Source organism: Dipteris shenzhenensis, chromosome 9 (genome assembly GCF_047967505.1).
Source record: "Dipteris shenzhenensis isolate YYH24624 ecotype China chromosome 9, Dip_SZ_1.0, whole genome shotgun sequence".
Taxonomy (NCBI): Eukaryota; Viridiplantae; Streptophyta; class Polypodiopsida; order Gleicheniales; family Dipteridaceae; genus Dipteris; species Dipteris shenzhenensis.
In genome coordinates, this window is record NC_141604.1 from 53,928,117 (window position 1) to 53,938,518 (window position 10,402).

The 10,402-nt window shown below is 40.3% G+C and overlaps 1 protein-coding gene across 1 annotated transcript; it reads left to right on the plus strand.

The window, feature by feature from the left end:
• Positions 1-8,018: 8,018 nt before the first annotated feature.
• Positions 8,019-8,692, plus strand: LOC147898843 (uncharacterized protein At5g01610-like). The gene has a single exon (XM_087379695.1). The coding sequence runs from the start codon at positions 8,107-8,109 to the stop codon at positions 8,569-8,571; it is 465 nt and encodes a 154-aa protein (XP_087235821.1). The 5' UTR covers positions 8,019-8,106; the 3' UTR covers positions 8,572-8,692.
• The last annotated feature ends 1,710 nt before the right edge of the window (positions 8,693-10,402 follow it).

Consider the following 10,402-nt stretch of genomic DNA (forward strand, 5'->3'; position numbering starts at 1 on the left):
TCCCTCTTGCTTGGCTGCTTTGTTCTCAATCATATGCATCTTTGCCATCAAGGTCTTCTTTCTTTCGGGACATTCAATTGCTATATGTCCCACCTTGTTGCAACTAAAACATCTTAAGTCTTTCTTCGAAAAATTTCCACTGTTCGGCTTCGAAGAAGAATCTGTTTTCCTTGGAACAAAACCAGATTTAGATTTAAAGTAGGGCTTTTTATCAAACCTCCTCTTCTTATGGAAGGGTACAGGTTATTCCAAATCTTTCCCTTCCTTTGGGATTCCATTCTTCCTCTCACAATTCATTGTAAGAGAAATCACACAATTCAGTGAGCGAGGATGAAACATGTTAATCTTGGCTCTCAACTTAGATTTTAGACCTGCCACATACTTTCTTCATTGATCTCGCTCGCTCACTTTCTCTAAGAAATGTAATTGGATCAACGTTTGCCAAAACCTATCAGTGTATGTGGAGATTGTTTCTTTATCGAATTGCCTGAAGTATCCCACTATTGTTTGGTTTTTGCTTTGAAGTGTGAGGGAAGGAAATCTCTCTTGATGAGATTTTGAAAAGACTTCCAAGATTTTGGTCGCCTTTTACTGTGCTTACTGATGTTCCACCAAAGTGCAACACTCTCAACTAAATGATTTGCAACACATTTATCTTATCTTTTTCGGAGAATTTCTCCCTTGAACAGTAATCATCTAGCCCCCATCTAGTAGATTGATCCAAGACAAGACAGTGTGTGCATCTTTCTTTCCATTGAAATTTTGAAATGAGAAAGCTTTTCTACTATTGTACTCCCCTTTCTCAAATTATGTGCTCTCAGTGTGGCTTTGACTATCTAATAATAGGATCGTCTTCGGAATCATCGTCGGATAACTCATCGTTAGATGAATGCCTCTTCCTTTTCTTACCATTGATTTTCTTTTCCAATCTCTCCTTATGCTCATGCTCATCGCCAACTGTGCCAAGAGTTGACTTTGGATTCTGACGTCTGTTTCGCCATGTCAAATTCTCCCTGAATCTTTTGAAATTGCAAACACTTTTTGTAGTGTTTATTCATCTATTGCAGATTGCAGATTTGAGAAACAATAGCTTGAACAATATTGTGCGCAACTGATTGGGTGTTCTCAATCAATGCATCGTGCAAATCCAAAGTCTGTAGACTGCAACATTGAATGTTTTAGTGATGGAATTCTATGAGTCTTTATTGCAGGCGGCGGCATAAAAAGCTTGGCATTAGCTTGACCAAAAGTGATTTTCAGGCTGCTCAAATCGGGCTGGTACCACGAACGAAAGCTTGCTCAATTGAATCGGGCTAGTAAAGAGAGTCCTAATGTCAAGTCATTCGCAATTACAGTTTTGGACCCAAAGATTGGTGCATGAATTTCTTTGTAGTGATTTTGATGCTATTCGAAAGGATGCGCCACTATTTCGTAGTCTTTTCAAGACTATCTGCAGCCCTGGCCCTTTTGCCGTGGGACTCTTCTTGAATAATGTTCTCTCTCTTTTCCTTTTTTTTAAAAGCCCATAGTCCCAAGCTTTAGTAAAGGCTCTCCATAGCTCAAAACATGTGTCCTTTTTTAGTACTGCTGAACTTAGCCTTAGTGTCATGGACTTTGAGGCAAGCTCTTTGAAGAGTCTTTTTTTTTTGGATTTCGTCTTCTTCCCAACAATCCTAGAGTGTAGCCTTGCTCTGATACCACTGAAACCAAAAAGGAGAATTTCCTAACACACAAAGCTCCACTTGATAATTTGAATGAGAGAGCATCAAGACACAAAGAGACAACGACCACCAACTGGGTACAATCTCCCCCCCTAGATGAGTGGCTCACGCTTCCTCATCTAGAGTATTTATGATATTTCATAAAAGCACAAGGAGCCAAAATTATCCCTCTCTTCCAAAATGAGGGATTTGATTTACATAGCCATCTTTGAGCTCAAAATTGAATTATGTCCACTCCAAAATATATTTCTCAAACTTGCAATAATAAAGAAATACAAAATTGGCCCATGGCCATAAATGATGCATTGTGCGACACCTCGATCAGTACCCTTGCACCAACTCCAATCCTCGTTGTGAGTTCCATCACCTGTACTCAAGCCACCAATTACATTAGTTATTAACAATTGATTGAATGAATCACCGAATCAACCGATCCCAACATAAACATGCTCAAAGCACAATAATCAAGCACAACACCAATAACACTAGCGACATTAGTATTAACATGGAATCACCCACAATATCAACCATCTAGCATGGTAAAACACAAGCTAGTCAAGCATCCCCAACTAATCACATAAAGTATCCACTAGGGCCCCCGCTGCATCCGGTGCGCTCCTATGGAATACTTTGCCATAGTCACGCTTGACTGAAATAATAATGTCCAAAGTAAGATATACCAGAAATATAATTTCCGTAACATTATCCAATGTTTTAAACTATATAGCTTAGTTTCTCAAGCTTGTTAGATTGGGACACTTTGCTTGGCCACCTCTTGAAGGAGAGTCTATAAATGAGACTCTAAGGTGTGGATACTAATATCATATTGAAGAAAGGGGTGTGAGGGTGTAGCAATTATGTGATGGTCCTCCTGTCCATGCCCATTTTATCTTCCCTTTTTCACTCACACACGTCATTCTATGCTTTATGGCTCAGCTTCTCAAGCTTTGCAAGATTAGGATATTTGGTTTGGCCACCTTTTGAAGGATGGCTTGTAGGATGAGACTCTAGGCTGTAGTTGCTATCTCTAAAACCATATTCAAGAAGGGAGTGTGTGGGGATAGGAATTCCACAACCGTAAAGGTTTGAGGTTAGTAGTGATTAAATCTTCGGCAATTAGATTTGGTCGCTTTCATAAACAGAAAGTAGCACGCCAATTTCAACAAACCATATTCTCGAATTTACAAACCTAGAAATATTACCACACCAATCACCACATATTACGACCAGGGATTGACGTTCGATTGAATGCTGGAGATCTGGTGCATAGCATGAACCATTTGATTAGATCTTGATAGCCCACTTATAGACACACATTCCCTTTCACCCTCCCTTATTAACTCATACACATGCATTATAAGCTTTATGTCTTAGTTTCTCAAGCTTGCAAGATTATGATACTTGGCTTGGCCACCTCTCGAAGGATGGCTCGTAGGATGAGACTCTAGGGTGTAGCTACTAGCCCTAAAACCATATTCAAGAAAAGTGTGCGGGGATAGGAATTCCACAACCCTCCCCCCCTTACCCTCCCATCCTTGCCCCCCCTCATGCATGTAGGACTTGAGAATGAGATAAGATGAGACACACATTTGTAATTGCACATTACTCCTATATTACTTTGTAAGATGAAACTATATGTATATTTGCATAATCACAAACAATGTTGATCATGAGATTGCCAATCCTCAACCTTGCTCCAAAAAAGAAAATCATAAATTAGTAGAGGACAAAGAGGGAAGAGATTGAGGGGTGAGAGGGAGGTGAGAGGCATTTTTACTATTTTTACTACTGGCCTTTTTTATAATATTTTATTCTTATTTTGCAAGAGAAAATTCCATGGTTTAGAAGCCTCATGGTAGGCAATTTTAAGGAAGATATCCCAAGAGGGCTGAAATAACAACCCTGGCACCTCAAAAAAAAAAAAGAGATTAGAAATTTTGACAAGTAGAGGAAGAGGGAAATTACAAGAGGAGGTGTAAGGTTAATTGACCTTTCAAGATGCTGATTTTTTCAAACTAGACCTTAAATATGTGTGTGTGTGTATGTACACACACACATACATACATATATACATACACACACACATACATACATACATACATACACACACATACATACATACATACATACATACACACACATACATACATAAATACATATAAATATATAGATATAAATATAAATATATTTATATCTATATATTTATATGTATGTATGTATGTATGTGTGTGTGTGTGTATGTATGTATGTATATATATATATGTGTATTTATGTATGTATGTGTGTGTGTATGTACGTATGTATATATATATGCATGCATGCATGCATGTATGTATGTATGTGTGTATGTACATACATACGTACATACACACACACACACATATATATATATGAAGAGATAATCACTGATGACATTCTTTCTTTGGAAAATCAAAATTTAAAAAAAGAGGCAGAAAATGTGAATATAAGAGAGAATGCAATATTACTAAATAAGTTCCTCTAATCCACTAAGTAGTTCTTATAATATTTTATTCTTATTTGGTAAGAGAAATTTCCATGGTTTAGAAGCCTCATGGTAGGAAATTGTAAGGAAGATATCCCAAGAGGGCTAAAACAACCGCCTTGGCACCTCCCAAAAAAAAAGAGATAAGAAATTTTGACAAGTAGAGGAAGAGGGAAATCATGAGGAGGTGTAAGGTTAAGTGACCTTTCATATTAGGTCTAGTTTGAAATAATAAGCATCTTGAAAGGTGAGATAATCAGTGATGATATTCTTTCTTTGGAAAATCAAAATTTACAAAAAGAGGAAGAAAATGTGAATATAAAAGAGGATGCAATATTACCAAATAAGTTCCTCTAATCCACTAAGAAGTTCATGAGGGCCTCTGTGTGCATGAGAGAGAGAGAGAAAGAGAGGTTTTTTGGTCTAGAGGGCCTTCCATGTTTTTTGCTCGTATTTGGTCAAGGTGACTTTTTTATGGTAGGCAGCCTAAAGAGAAGTTTTCTTTTTGAGAGCTCTCCTCAAGCCACGTGTACAATTGTAAGCCCTTGATCTTAGATTGATATGAAGGGCTAGAAAGCAATCCTTTCAAATTTTCTAGACATTATCATTAAAAAAACCTACGAGTGCTTTTCTGATTACTCATGACTCTCTAACTCTTTTGCTTGTGAGGGCAATACGCTATTGTCGAGGCAACGATTCTCTAAGCTTTTTGTAAGGCACGTTTTGCACTCCATGAAGCCCTTGCAGAGGTGCAGCTCACATGATCCTCAAGCGTACTCATCCAAGATACTCAAGTTAGTAGAGCTTGTCTATTCCTGCTTTCCTATGCGACCCCGACTTCAAAATCAGGTGACAGGTCCGCTGGCTTGCAGTGTGTTTGGGCTCTATTTCAAAGTGTTTGGCGAAGGCGCCATGCTGAAGTGGGGAAGCTCTTCAGCATCACCACAAATCTGAGCAAAGGAAGATGGAAAAGGACGCACTAGCTGTACATTGGATGGGTAATGATATTGAATCAAAGGCCGCAAGGCCACATGTAGGACGTGATGAAGATAATCAAACAAGTGAGGCAATGTGAGTCGATGAATAACATCGTCATGCTTCTAGCTTGCACAACCACCAATCTCTTTAGCATGGGCTACTTCAAAAGAGATCCCGTTGATTCGCTAGAAGCCATTACTGCCAGTGCAGGTATATTCGACAAGGGCTCCTATCTTGGGTATCCGGGGGAACTGTTGGTGGACAATGCTATGAATGCCAACGAAATCAACAACCACATGTTCTTGTCGGCAATGTGGAGTCCGTCTATGCTAGCATGCTAGACGTTAGTTCTCTTGTGGTTCATGTTTCTTAATTACAACAGTTGTTCATGTTGAAGCTCGCATGCTGCTACATCCTTATATTTGATCTCTATCGTGAGTTCAACCTCCAAGAGTCCGGTGGCACTGTGCCCAAAAACATACAAAGCATGAGTACAAGCATAATGGTGAAGAGCAACAGCAAGCAGAGAGGACATGTAAAGAAATTAAAGGGCCTAGAAGACGAAAGGGCCAATTAGGTTAAAATGTTTTTACTTGAACTCTGTGATGATTGCCAGTGATGAGTTTTCGAAATAAAATTGGAAGGTCCTACATCTTCTAAGATTCATAGCTATTTATTGTACATATAAGAACTTGTTCTCACTATGCTCCCATGCTTGAGCAAATTAGAGGATGAAATCTTCTTAAAGTTCACAAGTGGACTCCACTTATATGCACATAGGGTGGAGAAGTCGAACAAATCGGCAACTACAGAGGTGTTGTAGAGGCATTCTAATTAGGAGAGGGAAGAGTGGCACTCAAAATTCAAGACATATGTGGTAATAAATCCGAAATCGTGGGCCAAGTAAGATCGTTAAGGACAAAAGGAATACACCCCTTTGAAATCCCATTCTATTCGAAAAGAATCCGATACAGATTATCCTTGATTTTTTCATGGTGAAAATTTAACTTTTTTCTAGATTATCCTTGCTTTTGCAAGAACTTTATGCCTTTGAATTCCTTCATTTAGTGGTCAATCAATCCAAATGTTGCAAAGTGATTCAAAGCCTGCAGGTTTCATTGATGGGCTAGCGGAGGGAAGTGGAGCTGAAAGCTCAACAAAAAGACGAGAGAAAGGAAACTTGCAATGGACTTGCCGCATTCGACTACAATTACAACTATTGACATTCAAGTAAGATGCCAATATCTTATCCATTAGTGAGACTTATTCTCGGCGCTAATATTCTTGGTGTTTATATTCTCAGCACTTACACTCTCGGTGCATGGGGAAGGGCCCGTTCCCTCGGATTATAACTCTTTGGGGAAGGAAGCGCATCACCTCCCCACCCATACACTGTGTGGTTATAATAATTATGTATTATATATTATCATAATTTTTTTAAAAATTTGCCCGCTCATTCAAAATTGCTTGTTTTCAATATGAATTCTTACAACATTCCTCTCTTTTGATGCATGTTTTCGATGCAAGGGAGCAGGGAAATCCAAGCTAGATGCAAGATCGAAAGATATCGACACCTTTATTCATATGATTGTAGTCCATATGACAATATTGCAATGAGGATAAGTTATGAGCTCTTGTGAGCATTGCCTTATTCATGTATTTGTTGGGATTCAACTTCCCAAATGCACAAACAATATAGTCAAGTCAATAACAAGGGTGCATGTATGCATGAAAGCACTTGGCTCCAACTTGTGGGTTTTATAGGTCTTTAGACACTGTCGATTGTTTAGTAAGAAATAATAAAAAAGAAACGCTTTGAGGACTCAAGATCCATTAGGATTTGCCAAGGTTCTTTAGTTATTTACATGCTCTCACACTGATTGCAAACCCACTGCATTAAAAAAAAAACTATAAATTAAAACTGGAAGGTAAATCGGTGCTATTTTTCCCTGAAGGTTTTACGAATGATACCTGCAAAGTTTTGATGTAAACTTTATGAGTTTTTTTTTTCTTTATTTTTATAAACAAATCCAATAGACGACAATCTCTTCACCAGTAGGCATAAAGCCCGTTTGGCTGGCATAAAGCCCTTTCAACAAGGAAACATATTTTTTTTAATAGGCGAACTTGCTTTTCTGGCAAACGGCTTTCTGGAAAGCAAATATTTTTTTCCACGCAACGGCTTTAACAGTTAACATGCGAGCCGGCTTTAGCGCCTTGCTCACAAATGAACAAGCGGGCCTTGATGAGCAATCAGAAAGCTTGAATTGACTTGAAGACTTTTAACTGGAGGAAGCCAAGGCAATCGTTCTAGAGAGAGCTTGAGCATGGAGGGAGAGTGGAGCCCTTGAATTGATTTATAGCCATGTTGGAGGGGGGTAAAAAGCACACACAAGCTAATGAAAAGCCAAAAGCCATCTAAAAGTGGAGGTTAAGAATTTTAGAAATTCTTAATAAAAATTCCTAAAAAACTAAGAATAATCACAAAACTCCCACTCAACTCAATCCTAAAGCACTCTCTCTAGGACCACCCCTAACTTTTGCAAAGGGGATCGGGTCCTTACGGACCTTGTGTCGTGTCTCATGTCCACATTTTAACTCAATCGTTTTTTCCTTAAAAAATTGGATAAAATACTAGGATTCAAGTTCGATATCAAGTTAGTGGTTACATGCTCGATGATGGAAACGCTGCCTACCGCAACCTAGTTAAGGATACACGACTTTAAAATGTGAAGCTAGCTCACTTCGTGCTATCGAGCTAAAAGCAAGTTTTGGCACAAGGAAGATGAGCTGGCTAAGGAAGGCATGTGGCAAAAAAAGGGAGCGACTTGTATTCCCATTCCCGAGGCCACCGTCCCTGTCCCTTTAGAAGCAGCTCGCGTTCTTTTCTCACGCACACACACCATGCCTCCCTTTTCCCTCCTCTTCCTCCTCCTCCTCCTCCTCCTTTCCTCTACCTCCCTTGGCGTCGCTCGTGATTACAACTCCGCTTACGATGTCCTCCAAAGCTTCGGCTTCCCCTCCGGTATCCTCCCTCAAACTGTCGTTAGCTACGACCTCGCCGACGATGGCTCCTTCTCCCTCCGCCTTAGCAGCTCTTGCACCGTTGACATACCTGACGCTTACCCGGTCAAGTATGCCTCCGAAATTGCCGGAACTATCTCCTATGGGAGTATCACGGACCTGAGTGGTATCACTGTCAAAGTTTTTTTTATCTGGTGGGAAATTGCGGCCATCTCTGTGAGCGATGACAATCTTGTTTTCAAGGTTGGACCTGCTTCTGCAACCTATCCGGTCTTGAATTTCAGTGAGAATCCTGTGTGCGAGGGAAGTGTAAGCGAGCCGCAGTCTTTGGTACAGGTTTATTGATACCGACGAGTGGTTGATTTATCTCTCTCTCTATTCATTTTTACCGTCTTCTAAGCTACTAATGTATCGACCGATCTTTAAAAAACTTGGCTTCCTAATGCAAGGTCCCATTTTGTGCAATCGATTCTTTGTGGAAGTCAAAATTTGTGCCTTCAAATTGTTGTTGTGTTTCCTTTAGAAAGGTGGAGAGATCTTCAGGTTGGACGAGATATTTTGCTTCATGAAGCCCTTAATTCTAATTTGACAATCGAACGTTGGTGATTTTATGCAAGCATAAGAAAATGCCAAGTTGCATTCATGTGTATTTCACAAATTGGTCCAAGTGGACACCAAAGGGAGTGCGCATTATTGTTTAACATTGGTTGTTCACAATTGTGACTCTAGTTTTTCTCCCCGCTTGGGGGGTTCCAGCCTTTGGAATATTAGAGGAAGTTTGGCAGGATAGGATGTGTCAAAGTTTGGGCATTTATATTTCTGGACTTGCAGCTTCAGCTTGTGAACCTTTCGTCCGTGCCTTCTCATATTTAGACAATTCTCATCTGCCAAGGTGCCTTTTTTAAGCACTTTTTCTCAAGGCTGTTTAATTGGAAGGTAATAATCTGCGAGGATTAGATCGTCAATGTACAGAATGGGGATCATTGTCTCTCTAAAAATATACAGTTTGGCATCTGTGAGGCCAATCCCCTAAATTGTAGTCATTTATACACTAGCAATCAATATACAACTATCATCCGATGAGAGCCTGTTTTTTTGGGAAAGAGGATGGGAGCTCTTGTGATGCAGTCTCATGGCGTTCCAGTGTCATATCTGCCATAATACAGTAACTACCCCCACCCAACATACAGCTCTTGTTTGGAAATAGAACTAGATTGTTCTGAAGTTCCCGCTTTAAATTACCTCGTATTATCATCATAAATTTGGGCATATCTGGTAGCTTCCTCAAAGGTTTTGGAAGAATTTCTTCTCACCTCAACCTTGTAGGTGTCTTTAAGACCTCTCACAAAACCCCTAGTTTTTTGGAATTCATCAATTCCTTTCAAACTTAAGGACCACCTCCCTATATCCTGCTATGTACTGGGGGTAATACACTTGTAGCTATCATAGGCTTGTCCTTATGGACAGCTCTACATGCTTAGCAAGTAATTGCTGCGGTGGTCAGTACACGAATCACAGGCCTTTAAGCTTTGATACTTCTGTTAGAAATGAACCAACAGAGGGTACGCACAGCAGAAGACTTACAGTAATGCCCAGGAGAGGAGCTCACACAGTGTGCGTGTGGGGTGTGGAATCACAAACTTCTTAACTTATGTGCATAAAATAGATGTGCAGACTCATCAATAGACAATGAACCAGCCAGATAGAGAAACCACCAAAATAATATATTTCCGTCCAAACTTATGGACACAATACAAAAGAGAGGGATCTAGAGTCCCACCAATGGTGTGGTCCTCTGATCTAACCACAAGGTCCGTCTCCTATCTGCTGGCTATCTCTAGACTCGAGCCCGCGTGCTCCACCTTAAGCTTCTGTAGACTTTCCATCCAAATCCCTTCCAGCTTGCTGTCTTTGCACCAGCCTAGGTGGGCAGCACTCTTAGCTAAGTCTGCAGCTCCTGTGTGCTCCCTTTACCTCCAGTGATGAGCTCCCTTTACCTCCCTAAGGCAAGCTCCCTGCTGCTCCTTTCTGCTGGTACCTGTGCTGCTCCAAGTGATAATGATCTTAGCACCTTGCTGCCCTAGAAGACAGCCAAGGTCCAGCCCTTCCTGGCTAAGTCTGCAGCCCTTCAAGCACCCTCTCACCTCCTGGATATAGGCCCAAAGGGTGGCTTCCT

Coding starts and splice junctions, on each gene's coding strand:
- LOC147898843 (XM_087379695.1), top strand. CDS start 8,107: ATGCCTCCCTTTTCCCTCCTCTTCCTCCTCCTCCTCCTCCTCCTTTCC.